General features: G+C 51.7%; 1 protein-coding gene across 1 annotated transcript; it reads left to right on the top strand.

The window, feature by feature from the left end:
* Positions 1–7803: 7803 nt before the first annotated feature.
* Positions 7804–16086, top strand: LOC142661708 (pannexin-3-like). The gene is made up of 5 exons (XM_075839179.1): positions 7804–10511; positions 11251–11393; positions 12285–12499; positions 13148–13824; positions 15799–16086. Exons 1-5 carry the CDS (start codon positions 10334–10336, stop codon positions 15825–15827), a joined length of 1242 nt encoding a protein of 413 aa, XP_075695294.1. The 5' UTR covers positions 7804–10333; the 3' UTR covers positions 15828–16086.
* The last annotated feature ends 534 nt before the right edge of the window (positions 16087–16620 follow it).

Below are 16620 nucleotides of genomic sequence, written 5' to 3'. Positions count from 1 at the left end.
TGTGGAAGATGAGTTTTATTTGTTCCACTATTCATAAAGTCATTTACATTGATTTCTTATGTTGCAGCCATTTCTATTTGACCATGAAGTGTTGGGGGAGGGGGGTAGGACTCTCAGGCTCTCTCTAAGAGATGTGGGGGGGGGGCAGGACTCTCAGACTCTCTCTATGAGTTGTAGGGGGCAGGACTCTCAGACTCTCTCTATGAGTTGTCGTGGGGTAGGACTCTCAGGCTCTCTCTATGAGTTGTCGGGGGCAGCACTCTCAGGCTCTCTCTATGAGTTGTTGGGGGCCAGGACTCTCAGGCTCTTTCTATGAGTTGTCGGGGGGGGGGGGCAGGACTCTCAGGCTCTCTCTATGAGTTGTCGGGGGTCAGGACTCTCAGGCTTTTTCTATGAGTTGTCAGGGGGGCAGGACTCTCAGGCTCTCTCTATGAGTTGCCGGGGGGGCAGGACTCTCAGGCTCTCTCTATCATACCTCCCAACCGTCGCGGCGGTTTGCAAAATGTCCCGCTGGTTGCTGCATCCAAACAGCTGATCGCTGCTGACTGCAGCAGCGATCAGAAGAAGGCAGGTGTCTTGCGGCGGTGTTCTCACTGCGATCGATGCCGGCATGAGAGTGGACCAGTACAGTCACCTGACCTCACCAGTCAGGTGACTGGACTGGTTCACTCCCGGACCGGCATCGACACCAGTGGGAACGCCGCTGCAAGACTCCTGACTTCTGACGGTGAGTGACGTCAAAAGCAGAGCGGAGAGTGGCAGCAGTAGGGCCTGCTACCTCTACCGCTCGGGCGGCAATGTGGCACCTACAAGGGGACTGTGTGTGGAGCTATCTACAGGAGGGCTGTGTCTGGTGCTATCTACAGGGGGCTATGTTTAGCGCTATCTACAGGGGGGCTGTGTCTGGAGCTATCTACAGGGGGGCTGTGTCCGGAGCTATCTACAGGGGGCTGTGTCTGGCGCTATCTACAGGGGGCTGTGTGTGGCACTATCTACAGGGGGGCTGTGTGTGGCGCTATCTACAGTGGGGCTGTGTGTGGCGCTATCTACAGGGGGCTGTGTGTGGCGCTATCTACAGGGGGGCTGTGTGTGGCGCTATCTACAGGGGGGCTGTGTGTGGAGCTATCTACAGGGGAGACTGTGTGTGGAGCTATCTACAGGGGGGCTGTGTGTGGAGCTATCTACAGGGGGCTGTTTGTGGCTCTATCTACAGGGGTCTGTGTCTGGTGCTATCTACAGGGGGGCTGTGTGTGGAGCTATCTACAGGGGGGCTGTGTGTGGAGCTATCTACAGGGGGCTGTTTGTGGCTCTATCTACAGAGGGCTGTGTGTGGCGCTATCTACAGGGGGGCTGTGTCTGGCGTTATCTACAGGGGGGCTGTGTCTGGAGCTGTCTACAGGGGGGCTGTGTCTGGAGCTCTCTACAGGGGGGCAGTGTGGAGCTATCTACAGGGGACTATGTGTGGCGCTATCTACAGGGGGGCTGTGTGTGAAGCTATCTACAGGGGGCTGTGTGTGGAGCTATCTACAGGGGGCTGTGTGTGGAGCTATCTACAGGGGGCTGTATCTGGCACTATGTACAGGGGCCTGTGTGTGGAGCTATCTACAGGGGGCTGTGTGTGGAGCTATCTACAGGGGGGCTGTGTGTGGTGCTATCTACAGGGGGCTGTGTGTGTAGCTATCTACAGGGGGGCTGTATCTGGCGCTATGTACAGGGGGCTGTGTGTGGAGCTATCTACAGGGGGATGTGTGTGGAGCTATATACAGGGGGGCTGTGTGTGGAGCTATCTACAGGGGGGCTGTGTGTGGAGCTATCTACAGGGGGGCTGTATCTGGCGCTATCCACAGGGGGGCTTTCGTGGATGATTTTTCCATTGACCGGTAGCAGAGTTACAGAACTAGAAAAAAAAACTTTCCCATCATGTAACTCTGCTACCTGTCAATTGAAAAGTCATCCACCACAAGGTCTCCCTCTTGACTTTCATTGTTCTCAGCCTTTTGGTTTGTCCTGCAGCAGCTGCCGCCGTGATGAGCAAATGTTATACCCAAGATCGGAAAAGTAACACATAGACGATATAACTTGAAATATAATATCTGTGATATCCAGACAGTCTATAGATCCGCAGTGACAATGTGTGCGTGTTATTTGCAGAAGGATCTGGCCGTGATTTGATGTGTTGATGCGGGATATTGGGCATGGTTAGGGGGCGTGGCTTAAAATTTCCCTCTTTTCCAAATTCAAAAGTTGGCAGGTATGTCTCTATGAGTTGTCGGGGGGCAGGACTCTCAAGCTCTCTTTATAAGTTGTCGGGGGGCAACACTCTTAGGCTCTCTCTATGAGTTGTCGGGGGCAGGACTCTCAGGCTCTCTCTATGAGTTGTCGGGGGGGGCAGGACTCTCAGTCTCTCTCTATGGGTTGTCGAGGGGGGGCAGCACTCTCAGGCTCTCTCTATGAGTTGTCGGGGGTCAGGACTCTCAGGCTCTCTCTATGAGTTGTCGGGGGGCAGGACCATCAGGCTCTCTCTTTGAGTTGTCGGGGGGGCAGGACTCTCAAACTCTCTCTAGGAGTTGTCGGGGGGGCAGCACTCTCAGGCTCTCTCTATGAGTTGTCGGGGGGCAGGTCTCTCAGGCTCTCTCTGTGAGTTGTCTGGGGGCAGGACTCTCAGGTTCTCTCTATGAGTTGTCGAGGGCAGCACTCTCAAGCTCTCTCTATGAGTTGTCGGGGTGCAGGACTCTCAGACTCTCTCTATGAGTTGTCGGGGGGCAGGACTCTCAGGTTCTCTCTATGAGTTGTCGGGGGGCAAGGACTTTCAGGCTCTCTCTATGAGTTGTCCGGGCAGGACTCTCAGGCTCTCTCTATGAGTTGTCGGGGAGCAGGACTCTCAGGCTTTCTCTATGAGTTGTCGGGGGGCAGCACTCTCAGGCTTTTTGAATTGTCGGGGTGGCAGGACTCTCAGGCTCTATGAGTTGTTTGGGGGGTAGGACTCTCAGGCTTTCTCTATGAGTTGTCGGGGGCAGGATTCTCAGGCTCTCTATGAGTTGTCGGGGGCAGGACTCTCAGGCTTTTTGAGTTGTCAGGGTGGCAGGACTCTCAGGCTCTATGAGTTGTTGGGGGGGTAGGACTCAGGCTCTGTCTATGAGTTGTCAGGGGGGGGGCAGCACTCAGGCTTTCTCTATGAGTTGTCGGGGGGGGGCAGGACTCTCAGGCTTTCTCTATGAGTTGTCGGGGGGGCAAGGACTCTCAGGCTCTCTCTATAAGTTGTCGGGGGGCAGGACTCTCAGTCTCTCTTTATGAGTTATCGGGGGGCAGGACTCTCAGTCTCTCTCTATGAGTTGTTGGGGGGCAGCAGTCCCAGGCTCTCTCTATGAGTTATCGGGGGGCAGGACTCTCAGGTTCTCTCTATGAGTTGTCGGGGGTCAGGACTCTCAGGCTCTCTCTATGAGTTATCGGAGGCAGGACTCTCAGGCTCTCTCTATGAGTTGTAGGGGGGCAAAAGTCAGGCTCTCTGAGTTGTCGAGGGGGCAGCACTCTCAGGCTCTCTCTATGAGTTGTCGGGGGACAGGATTCTCAGGCTCTCTATGAGTTGTCGGGGGGCAGCACTGTCAGGCTCTCTCTATGAGTTGTCGGGGGTCAGGACTCTCAGGCTCTCTCTATGAGTTGTCGGGGGGCAGGACTCTCAGGCTCTCTCTATGAGTTGATGGGGGGGTGGCAGGACTCTCAGGCTCTTTATGAGTTGTTAGGGGGGGAAGGACTCTCAGGCTCTCTAGGAGTTGTCGGGGGGACGACTATCTAGGAGTTGCCGGGGGGGGCAGGTCTTTCAGGCTTTCTGTATGATTTGTCAGGGGGGCAGTACTCTCAGGCTCTCTAGGAGTTGTCAGGGGGGGGGCAGGACTCTCAGGCTCTCTCTATGAGTTGTCGGGGGGCAGGACTCTAAGGCTCTCTCTATGAGTTGTCGGGGGGGCAGGACTCTCAGGCTTTCTCTATGAGTTGTCGGGGGGCAAGGACTCTCAGGCTCTCTCTATGAGTTGTCGGGGGGCAAGACTCTCAGTCTCTCTTTATGAGTTGTCGGGGGGGGGCAAGACTCTCAGTCTCTCTTTATGAGTTGTCGGGGGGGGGCAGGACTCTCAGTCTCTCTCTATGAGTTGTCGGGGGGCAGGGCTCTTAGGCTTTCTCTATGAGTTATCGGGGGGCAGGACTCTCAGGCTCACTCTATGAGTTGTCGGGGGTCAGGACTCTCAGGCTCTCTCTATGAGTTATCGGGGGGCAGGACTCTCAGGCTCTCTCTATAAGTTGTTGGGGGGGCAGGACTCTTAGGCTTTCTCTATGAGTTGTCGGGGGGGGCAAGGACTCTCAGGCTCTCTCTATAAGTTGTTGGGGGGCAGGACTCTCAGGCTCTCTATGAGCTGTCGGTGGGGCAGCACTCTCAGGCTCTCTCTATGAGTTGTCGGGGGACAGGATTCTCAGGCTCTCTATGAGTTGTCGGGGGTCAGGACTCTCAGGCTCTTTCTATGAGTTATCGGGAGGCAGGACTCTCAGGCTCTCTCTATGAGTTGTTGGGGGGCAGGACTCTCAGGCTCTCTATGAGCTGTCGGTGGGGCAGGACTCTCAGGCTCTCTCTATAAGTTGTTGGGGGGGCAGGACTCTCAGGCTTTCTCTATGAGTTGTCGGGGGGGGGCAAGGACTCTCAGGCTCTCTCTATAAGTTGTCGGGGGGCAGGACTCTGTCTCTCTTTATGAATTGTCGGGGGGGGGCAGGACTCTCAGTCTCTCTCTATGAGTTGTCGGGGGGCAGCAGTCCCAGGCTCTCTCTATGAGTTGTCGGGGGTCAGGACTCTCAGGCTCTCTCTATGAGTTATCGGGGGGCAGGACTCTCAGGTTCTCTCTATAAGTTGTCGGGGGTCAGGACTCTCAGGCTCTTTCTATGAGTTATCGGGGGGCAGGACTCTCAGGCTCTCTCTATGAGTTGTTGGGGGGGCAGGACTCTCAGGCTCTCTATGAGCTGTCGGTGGGGCAGCACTCTCAGGCTCTCTCTATGAGTTGTCGGGGGACAGGATTCTCAGGCTCTCTATGAGTTGTCGGGGGTCAGGACTCTCAGGCTCTTTCTATGAGTTATCGGGGGGCAGGACTCTCAGGCTCTCTCTATGAGTTGTTGGGGGGCAGGACTCTCAGGCTCTCTATGAGCTGTCGGGGGGGCAGCACTCTCAGGCTCTCCCTATGAGTTGTCGGGGGTCAGGACTCTCAGGCTCTCTCTATGAGTTGTCGGGGGGGTGGCAGGACTCTCAGGCTCTTTATGAGTTGTTGGGGGGGCAGGACTCCCAGGCTCTCTAGGAGTTGTCTGGGGGGGGACTATCTAGGAGTTGCCGGGGGGGGGGGGCAGGTCTTTCAGGCTTTCTGTATGAGTTGTCAGGGGGGCAGCACTCTCGGGCTCTCTAGGAGTTGTCAGGGGGGCAGTACTCTCAGGCTCTCTCTATGAGTTGTCGGGGGTCAGGACTCTCAGGCTCTCTCTATGAGTTGACGGGGGGGAGGCAGGACTCTCAAGCTCTTTCTGAGTTTTTGGGGGGGCAGGACTCTCAGGCTCTCTAGGAGTTGTTGGGGGGGGGGGGGACTATCTAGGAGTTGCCGGGGGGGGCAGGTCTTTCAGGCCTTCTGTATGAGTTTTCAAGGGGGCAGCACTCTCAGGCTCTCTAGGAGTTGTCAGGGGGGGCAGGTCTTTCAGGCTTTCTGTATGAGTTGTCAGGGGGGCAGCACTCTCAGGCTCTCTCTATGAGTTGTCAGGGGGCGCAGGACTCTCAGGCTCTCTCTATGAGTTGTTGGGGGGCAGGACTCTCAGGCTCTCTCTATGAGTTGTCAGGGGGGGCAGGACTCTCAGGCTCTCTGAGTTGTCGGGAGGCAGGACTCTCATGCTCTCTCTATGAGTTATCGGGGGGCAGGACTCTCAGGCTCTCTCTATGAGTTGTCGGGGGTCAAGACTCTCAGGCTCTCTCTATGAGTTGTTGCGGGGGCAGGACTCTCAGGCTCTCTATGAGTTGTCAGGGGGCAGGACTCTCAGGCTCTCTCTAGGAGTTGTCGGGGGGGGCAGGACTCTCAGGCTCTCTATGAGCTGTCGGTGGGGCAGCACTCTCAGGCTCTCTCTATGAGTTGTCGGGGGACAGGATTCTCAGGCTCTCTATGAGTTGTCAGGGGTCAGGACTCTCAGGCTCTTTCTATGAGTTATCGGGGGGCAGGACTCTCAGGCTCTCTCTATGAGTTGTTGGGGGGGCAGGACTCTCAGGCTCTCTATGAGCTGTCGGTGGGGCAGCACTCTCAGGCTCTCTCTATGAGTTGTCGGGGGACAGGATTCTCAGGCTCTCTATGAGTTGTCGGGGGTCAGGACTCTCAGGCTCTTTCTATGAGTTATCGGGGGGCAGGACTCTCAGGCTCTCTCTATGAGTTGTTGGGGGGCAGGACTCTCAGGCTCTCTATGAGCTGTCGGGGGGGCAGCACTCTCAGGCTCTCCCTATGAGTTGTCGGGGGTCAGGACTCTCAGGCTCTCTCTATGAGTTGTCGGGGGGGTGGCAGGACTCTCAGGCTCTTTATGAGTTGTTGGGGGGGCAGGACTCCCAGGCTCTCTAGGAGTTGTCTGGGGGGGGACTATCTAGGAGTTGCCGGGGGGGGGGGCAGGTCTTTCAGGCTTTCTGTATGAGTTGTCAGGGGGGCAGCACTCTCGGGCTCTCTAGGAGTTGTCAGGGGGGCAGTACTCTCAGGCTCTCTCTATGAGTTGTCGGGGGTCAGGACTCTCAGGCTCTCTCTATGAGTTGACGGGGGGGAGGCAGGACTCTCAAGCTCTTTCTGAGTTTTTGGGGGGGCAGGACTCTCAGGCTCTCTAGGAGTTGTTGGGGGGGGGGACTATCTAGGAGTTGCCGGGGGGGGGCAGGTCTTTCAGGCCTTCTGTATGAGTTTTCAAGGGGGCAGCACTCTCAGGCTCTCTAGGAGTTGTCAGGGGGGGCAGGTCTTTCAGGCTTTCTGTATGAGTTGTCAGGGGGGCAGCACTCTCAGGCTCTCTCTATGAGTTGTCAGGGGGCGCAGGACTCTCAGGCTCTCTCTATGAGTTGTTGGGGGGCAGGACTCTCAGGCTCTCTCTATGAGTTGTCAGGGGGGGCAGGACTCTCAGGCTCTCTGAGTTGTCGGGAGGCAGGACTCTCATGCTCTCTCTATGAGTTATCGGGGGGCAGGACTCTCAGGCTCTCTCTATGAGTTGTCGGGGGTCAAGACTCTCAGGCTCTCTCTATGAGTTGTCGCGGGGGCAGGACTCTCAGGCTCTCTATGAGTTGTCAGGGGGCAGGACTCTCAGGCTCTCTCTAGGAGTTGTCGGGGGGGCAGGACTCTCAGGCTTTCTCTAGTTGTCGGGGGGAAGGGGCAGGACTCTCAGGCTCTCTCTATGAGTTGTCGGGGGACAGGACTCTCAGTTTCTCTCTATGAGTTGTCGGGGGGGGCAGGACTCTCAGGTTCTCTCTATGAGTTGTCGGGGGGCAGGACTCTCAGGCTATGAGTTGTCAGGGGGCAGGACTCTCAGGCTCTCTCTAGGAGTTGTCGGGGGGCAGGACTCTCAGGCTTTCTCTAGTTGTCGGGGGGAAGGGGTAGGACTCTCAGGCTCTCTCTATGATTTGTCAGGGGGGGCAGGACTCTCAGGCTCTCTCTATGAGTTGTCGGGGGGCATGACTCTCAGTTTCTCTCTATGAGTTGTCGGGGGGGCAGGACTCTCAGGTTCTCTCTATGAGTTGTCGGGGGGCAGGACTCTCAGTTTCTCTCTATGAGTTCTCGGGGGGGCAGGACTCTCAGTTTCTCTCTATGAGTTGTCAGGGGGGTAGGACTCTCAGGTTCCCTCTGGCAGCAGGTAAACAGCTTTTTACTTTAAAAAAACGGAATCCCATTATAGAAAACGGTAACCCGCAGAGCTTAGCCCCTCCCCCTCTATCCTGCGCCGCCCTCCATTCTGCGTCTCCTATGGCTCCGCCGTGCTGTTTAATGGTTGCTTGTAATTTTATATTTTGTCCTGGACACCCCGTCCGCTTCAGTCTGTCTGACCCAAAATTGTGGTCAAGTTAAAGGAAGACGGCTGCCCGACCGTGACCCCGTGTAGCGCCAAACTGTAATTTAAAGTGAGAGTTCATTAAATGACTCATAAATAGCGGCTAAACCTAGAAACACCTGTAGTAGTCTGACTGTGTGGTCTGGACCGCCCCCTTGTTGCCTGGTAACGGTTGTTAGGGGGCGGTCCTGATCACACAGTCAGACTACTGTGCAGCAACCTCTCTCCGCTGCCGCAGCTTCTCCGGCTGAAATAAAGATCAAAATCTAAGGAAAGAAAATCATAAATCTCATTATTTTTAGGTTTATTAGCGATTTAGGAAAAGTTGTTTTTTTTAAAAGGAACTGGTCCTTTAATGCATTCTACACTGTAACGTGACTACAGCTGTGATGACACATGACGTCACTCCCCGTCCAGCGATCTGAGAGGGGCTCATCACTAAGGGTGGGGGACTTCACACGGGATACAATCTGGTCCTTCGTCCCATTTACACAATTGTTACATTCAGATGATTCCATTATAATCGCTACATGTAGCCGGCTCTGGATTATCCACTGTGTGCCGGATTACAGGAATATCAGGCAGTCGTGTGCCAGATTACAGGAATATCAAAAAGTTGTAAACTGGATTACAGAATTATCAAGCAGTTGTGTGCCAGATTACAGAATTATCAAGCAGTTGTGTGCCGGATTACAGAATTATCAAGCAGTTGGGTGCCGGATTACAGGATTATGAAGCAGTTGTGTGCCGGATTACAGGATTATCAAGCAGTTGTGTGCGGGATTACAGGAATATCAAGAAATTGTGTGCCGGATTACAGGATTATCAGGCAGTTGTGTGCTGGATTACAGGAATATTAGGCAGTTGTGTGCCGGACTACAGGATTATCAGTGTTTCATAGGACACGCTCTTTATTATTACTGGACGAGGTGGATTTTTCTGGATAGTTGTGTTGATCTTCTATATACACCGGAGTACACCGAGCCGCTCCCTGGCAGCGCTATTTCTGTGTTGTTTGCCCCTCTCTGTCCTCTGTGTGGCGCTGGCACAATGCGAGCTGCTGGTCCAACGTGGTGCCAAGTGCCCCTCCCCCTCCTCCAGTATGTTATACATTGTAGAGCCGCCCTGCTCACTGGTATATATATATATACACACATATAATAATCTCTACTGAGCATTTCCCTCTACAATAAAAAAATCTTCAGAAGTTAAAGTGCCAGCCGGTATGACCACCCTGGCAGCCCCCACAACTGTCACCCAGCTTGCCCAGACTCCTGAATGGCACATCTGCCTGTTTACATGTGTCAGTACAGGAGCAGTGGTTGTATCGCTGTATATTGCGACAATTTTACCTTTCAGGGTTCCTAGAAAGCTCGGTGACAGCCCCTATGATGGTGACCTATTATTTAGATTTCCCTGAACATCAGCAGCACAAATCTCTCTCCTGCCCTGGACTCTAGGCTGATGGCTCTTACCTGCACTGATACATTGTAACAAACCCTCATTTGTGGGATGGGTTTTCAGTTAATGATTCTACTCACTGATAGCAAGCAGAGATCTTGAAAATGGTAAGGCTTGAAACAAAGTATATTAGAAAGTTGCAGAACGTTTCATTAGATAATGATCACATGAAACTGGAAACGTAGTCACATACCCCGATCAGGGGCGTAGCTATAGCGGGTGCAGTCCTACCCGGGCCCTGGGGGCTCTAATGCCCCTCTGCCATATAGGAAGACACCACTATTATAAATGGCACACGGTGGGTGAGGGGCCGTTATATATTTTGCATTGGGGCCCCGGAGCTGCAGGTTCTGCCTCGGCCCCAATCCCAGCAGTGTAGAGCCACGTGTGGCCCCCGGGTCGTCACTCTTGTGGGATCGGCCTCGCGATGTCTGTTCATGGGAATTATTGCAGCGCTGGATAATGACACGACCTGTAAACCCTCAGATCTCTATATAGAAGGGTGCGGGGATCTCGCCCCTGTAATTGTCGCCGGCCGGGGCCTCACATTTGCTGCAGCTTTACAGCCTCGTGGTCAGTAAATTATAAGCTGTCAGTAACCGGGAACATTTCTGGGTTATTTTTGCTCATCTTGTATTTTAATGAATAAAAGGATTTATTTTTGGAAAACTTCTCGTCAGTATTTAAACTCCTGGCACGTCAGCGGCCGCCGTCAGTCTGAACCGGGTCCCTGGGATATTCGTGGGGGACGGAGTGAATATTTTGGGGGATCTCTTCTTCATTTTTGCTGATTTTAGCCGACATCATGTCAATAGCAAACAGGGCGGCGGAGTACATGCTCTCAGATGCTTTACTGCCGGATGTCCCCCCAAATAAGAAAGGCCTCCGCCTGGAGTTACCCCTGGATCGTACCATTAAGTTGGTCTCTGTTGGTCTCCCCCTGCTACTGGTCTCGTTGACTTTTGCCCGGGAACTTTCTACAGGTAAGGACAGTGCGTGTGCAAATGGGTTGTAATTTCTGTTGTAAGATCCCCTCCCCCTCACAGCTGCAGCTTCGTTACTGATGATATCCACAGGGTTTGCTTTATATCCTCTATTCATCTTATTTATTATCACTTCATTTCTGTGTTCTCCCTTAATTCCACTCATCTGTCCCACCAGGACTGTTCATTTTGTGCTCCCGGTCGGTGAATAGAATGCCAGTACTGCAGTGAAGACTGACACTGGCAGAGTAGGAGAAAAATGAAACGGAATAACCACATAGATTTTAGGTGTGCGGAAAGCTGGGTGATAATTCCTATGGGCACTGACATGGTTGTGATAGCGCCCATCACCATGTAAAAGAATATATATAAGATTATCAATAAGTATAATAATTATTAAAGGCTTCACAAAATTCAGGGTCAGATATTTAGAAGATTTCTTATTTACTTTAGAATCCTCTTCACAATGTTTTCCTTTAGAGATAAACTTCAGGTAATAATCACCACTAGGGGGCATCTTGCCAGTAAAATGGATGCACAGGATGGAAGAACATGACGGCATTGTGACGGCCATTAAGAGAGATACCCAGCCTAATAACAGACCCTGAATGGCGTATGCCTCTCCCCTCATCTTCCCGTGTTGGTCAGGCCGTAGCTTGTGTCCCATGTCTGCGTCTGTCGCGGGACTGAAGTTGTCACCGGGCCTCGGTATTATCACATGATCCTCCCTCTATTTCAGGGTCACAAATTATCTGCTTCCCTCCGAGTAATTACACTGAGAAACAAGTGCAGTTCGTGGACAAACACTGCTGGCAGTCGCTGACGCACCACGACTTCACCGCCGACGGGAAACTGGCGGTCACCGCCCTGTGGATCCATAAGGTAAGAGTCCATGAATGGGGGAGGCATGTCTATATGTGTCATCACCCGCTAGAACTCAGCTCCAATCACCAGTGATCACTACGTCAGGAGTTGTCCCATGTAGAACTACAACCCCACCCATCCAAATACATCACGCCATGTTTTACAAGGTGGCGCACCGGCTGCTCTCCACGCCGAATAATAGAGCTGACCCCCCTCCCTTCCCCTATAGGATCTATTACCAATATGGAAAGGGAACCCCTTTAGGCCCTGTTCACACAGCGGAATTTTTGTCTGCAAAATTCCGCCTCTCATTCATTACAATGGGAGTCGGACGTTTATTCTTCCCGCTAGCTGATTTTTTTCCTGCTTGATCTCTGGGCGGATTTTGTCTGAATCTCCCATTGAAGTCAATGGGAGGAGGAATCTTCCTGACGGCAAAAATAATTCCGCACCGGATTTTGCGGCCAGACCCGCCACGCAAAATCTGCTGTGTGAATAGGGCCTTACATGTCACCGAAGGGGGTGTGGACCCCCTCTACATAATGTCATGCGACCATACCCATATGCGCCAATCATCGGCGTAGCTATATGGAATGCAGAGGTAGCAGCCGCACCCAGATTCCGTATTATAAATGGCGCATGGTGGGTGGGGGACCTGGTACAGATTCTGCATTAGGACCCAGGAGTTTTACGTTATGTAATGTATCAGTTGGAGGGATGAATGGCCGTCAATAGGGTCAAAACGTAACCTCTAGACCCTAAACCCTGTGGGACTGGGACTCCTGCTCGCTAGAATGTAACATCTGGCCGCTGCGGGACAAGCGGGTAGTGCCAGGGCTGGAGCCTGCAGGGTGCGGTGGGCACAAGGTTGAATACATGGCGTTCAGTTCCATTCTCTGATTTCACCAGGTGTTCCCGTTCACGTTGATGGTTGTCGCCGTGGTGATGTATATTCCGGTCGCGTTGTGGAAATACATTTCGAAGTCTGCGTTATACCCAGATCTCCTCTTTATCATCGACGAGCTCGACAAATCCTACAATCGATCCATTAAACTGGTGCAACATTTACTGAAGACCCACAGGACCTGCCCCGACCCGCAGCTGTTCTGGGAGGAGCTGAAAAGGTGCAGTGAGTACTCCGCCTCAGATACAACGTAACGGCGAATGTTATCATGTTACTCTATGGGAGCTGTATATATCTGTATGTAGTGAGCTCCCCCTAGTGGTGGCTGCAAACAGCAGAATGTTATCATGCAACTCTATGGGAGCTGTATTTATGTGTATGTAGCGAGCTCCCCCTAGTGGTGGCTGCAGGCAGCAGAATATTATCATGTAACTCTATGGGAGCTGTATATATCTGTATGTAGTGATCTCCCCCTAGTGGTGACTGCAGGCAGCAGAATGTTATTATGTAACTCTATGGGAGCTGTATATATCTGTATGTAGTGAGCTCCCCCTAGTGGTGGCTGCAGGCAGCAGAATATTATCATGTAACTCTATGGGAGCTGTATATATCTGTATGTAGTGAGCTCCCCCTAGTGGTGTCTGCAGGTAATCAGAATGTTGTCATGTAACTCTATGGCTGTGTGAAGGCTAGCAGGGGATTTGGAGCTCTGTATCAGTAAAACAATGCTCCCCCTATACAGATATAATGAAATTACTCCGCAGTAGATCCTGAATCTATTCAGACAAACCACAGACCCTGGTTGCACGTGAAATCCTTTGCATGTATTGTCATTACGGGGATCTGATCAGAACCTTTTTGTTTCCAGCGCTCGCCACGTCCGATACTTCGAGTTTCCGCTGCTGGAGAAGTATCTGAGCTGCAAGCAGCGGTCACACTACATTGCGTTCACCTACATCGCGAGGAACCTGCTCCTCCTGCTCCTCATCCTCCTCACCTGCTTCTACCTCGGCTTCTTCCATCTCAACGTCTTCCACCAAGAAGAATTTACCTGTCGGGTGGCGGCGGGATTCCTCGTGTCGGAACCGGCCAGATCAGAATTCGTCAAGTGTAAATTAGTATCTGTGACGGTCTTCCAGGTGATCAGCGCGGTCCATGCGGCGCTTTACCTTCTCCTGCTGCCCGTCATCCTCTACAATCTCAGCAAACTCTTCCACTGGGACAAGCAATTCCTGAACGTCTACGAGATGCTCCCGGCCTTCGACCTCCTCACCAACAAGATGCTCGGCTGCCCCATCAACGACCTGAACGTCATCATCATGTTCCTCCGGGCCAACATCTCCGAGCTCAAGTCCTTCGGCCGCCTCAGTGTCCTGTGCACGCTCAAGAAAACCACCAGGAACAACCAGAAGATCGACACGGTGGTGGATTTCATGTCGCTGCTGGTGGGAATGGACGAGGATTATGGAACCCCCGACTTCGCATCGTGTGAGGAAAACATGGCGGCGAGTGAAACCCAACCCACGTCAAAACCAAGCAGCTTTGGTAAGACTGACCGTACCCTCCTGAGAGTAGTACAGGAACATTCCTTTACTCCGGCATCTGATCATCTAGAAAGCCCGATAGTACAAGATTTTCTGTTATGTACCGGACTAAGTCAATTTGTTGATACTTTTTTAAAAGAATTATCTAAAGGAGGAGAACCCCGGTCATATGTCCTCCAGTGTCGTAGCTATAGGGGGTCACAGTTGCGACCGGGCCCTTAAGCCAGGGGGCCCACAAGCCCCCTATACCACACTGTCTACTGTGTAGTCCCAACGACATGACGTCCGCCACAGGGACCAACAGTGGAGGATTGCAGGCTTAGATACAAGGCCCATGTGTGATATTGTCTGTTGGGCCCTGTATCTAAGACGAGCACACGATAGTTTCACACATAGGCCCTGTATCTAAGCCTAGCACATGATAGGCTTAGATACAGGGCCTTTGTGCGATGCTGTCCGCTGGGCCCTGTAGCCAAGCCTATCATGTGTAATACGGTCTTCTAAGTCACTGTATTTAATCCTATCCATATCTATAGGGGGTCGTAGTGCTATAGATCGCAGTCTCTTTGGCCATGAAGAGAAGTTGGGGGCCCATAAGGAACTTTTGCACTGGAGCCCATGAGCCTTTACCTGCGCCCCTGCCTATTACAGCATATGAACGCCATAATGTGGGGGCCCAGAATGGCTCTGGTGGGCCCGGCCTGTCCTCCATTACATGGATGGCTATTCATATGAATGACCGGCCTGTAATACTATAAATCCACCACAGCGGACGAAATACGTGGCAGGCCGTAGCTTTTACTTGGGGGAGATAGAGAAGCCGCGGTCTTCTTAAAAAGGGGTGGTCTTCATGAGACAATACGTTTAGTGACCGTTTAATAATCGGAAATTTCTGATAAACCACCACCAGTCCGATCCCATTCAAGGGGGGTCTCCGCTATGGACAATTCCTACTTCTTAGAAGGGTCCGTTGACAAAAAAAAAAAATGACCCACAGTGACCAGCTGTGATCTGTGGGGAAACCGGGCAGTAAGTGTTCAGTTTGCCTGCAGCGCCACCACAGGAGAAATGAAGTATTACACAGCGTCCATTCATATCAATGTGATGTCTGTGTAGGACAGGACAGAGAGAGAGAGAGAGAGACTCTATGTAACCGCTCTCCAACCTGCCCAAGAGATGAGGGTCCTGAAGAGAGGACCCCCCAATATTATCTCAGAATTCACTAATGGGAGGTATGACAATGGGATTTCTAGAATGGACAATTCCTTTAATGCTGGGCTAAAGGAATTTTAATGAATTACTCCTCTGGGTTATAAGAAAGCATCATATAGACAATGAACCCATAATGTCACTGTCCCCCATTGATTGCCACATTGGCATTGATCATAAACGAAGGTTTTAGGTTTTACAATAGATTCCTCTTACCATTTGCATTCATTTTTTTATGGGTTCTCCCACAATTCCATGCAATGCAGCCCTCCCGAAACAGAGAGATCTAATGAGCTGTTCATCCTGAGCATTCTAGTTAATGAATAGAATGCTAGAACTACAGTATAGACTGACAATAAAACCAAGAATTATTATAAAGGGAATGTTGGAGGGTATATGACATTGGGAGAGTGTGAGAAGCCGCGTTATGAACTCTGTAATGAAAGTCATTGTGGTCGCCATTGACCGCTGCCTCGGGGGCTTCGTCGTCGCAGATAACGTCAAATTTGGAAGGAGAACAGAGCTGCACGCGGTGCTATTTCTCCCGTCAAAACTACTTACACATCGGCGGAACCCGACGGACCATATTGCAAGTGAATGGGATCCGCCAGATGCCGCCATTGTGCGTCGGATCCATATACGACAACACAGGGAACGGAGATTATATATGTTTTGTGTTTTATGGTGGACGCGCTCTTTCCACATTAACGTTACTATGACAACACTGGGGGTATCCTTGACTAAAACAAATTGCCATTTTTTGCAGAAATGGTTAAAAACGAGGCCAGAAAATAGAAGATGTGTCCCGGAGGAGGAGGAAAGCCGCATTCCAGTCTACGTGTTCTCTGTGAACAATCACCCCCATCATCTTCTTATAGGATCAGCCTGGTTGGACATGATCTTCCTCTTTTCTATGAGGAAAAATATGGAGCTCAGGTATCCCGGGGACGGGTATCGCTCATCATGTGACCCTGCGGCCGGTGAGACACCCACCTGTCTATAGTCACCCGAGAAAGTGTCCCCGCAAAGCACAAATTATATTTAAAGGGCCAGTGTCAAGTCTTATATAAATTGTATAATAAAAAGTTCTGCAACTTTCTAATAAATCTGTTCTCAATTTTTTCTCAACAATTTGCATGATCTCTGCTTGCTGTCAGAGAATGGGAACATTCATGGTTTACCATCCAGAGGCTTGAAACCCTTCCTGACCAAATACTTCTCACGGCTGAGAGTTTGTTAAAAGTGTAGACAATGTTCTGTGAGCTAAACACGGCACAAATCTCTCTGCGACATCTCTCACCTGCACTAATACAATGTAACGTGCACCACTAGGTCAGGGTGGGTTTTCAGCCTCTAAATGTAAATATTTTTTATTCACAGCAAGCAGAGATCTTGAAAAGTTATTCAACATCCCAATATAAATTTGGACAATTCCTTTTTGTTAGAAGGATCTCCCGACAATGACCTGATCACCTGGGAACCCAGCGGTAAATTCTGCTGCAGCGCCGCCGCAGGGGAAATCAAGCATTACACAGTTCACATTGAAATCTACAGGTTGTCTCTGTAATGGATGCGCCGGGTCCTCCAG

The sequence above is a fragment of the Rhinoderma darwinii genome, chromosome 10, assembly GCF_050947455.1.
Source record: "Rhinoderma darwinii isolate aRhiDar2 chromosome 10, aRhiDar2.hap1, whole genome shotgun sequence".
Classification (NCBI taxonomy): Eukaryota; Metazoa; Chordata; class Amphibia; order Anura; family Rhinodermatidae; genus Rhinoderma; species Rhinoderma darwinii.
The sequence above is the reverse complement of the archived record's forward strand: the minus strand, read 5'-3'. Positions and strand labels throughout refer to the sequence as shown.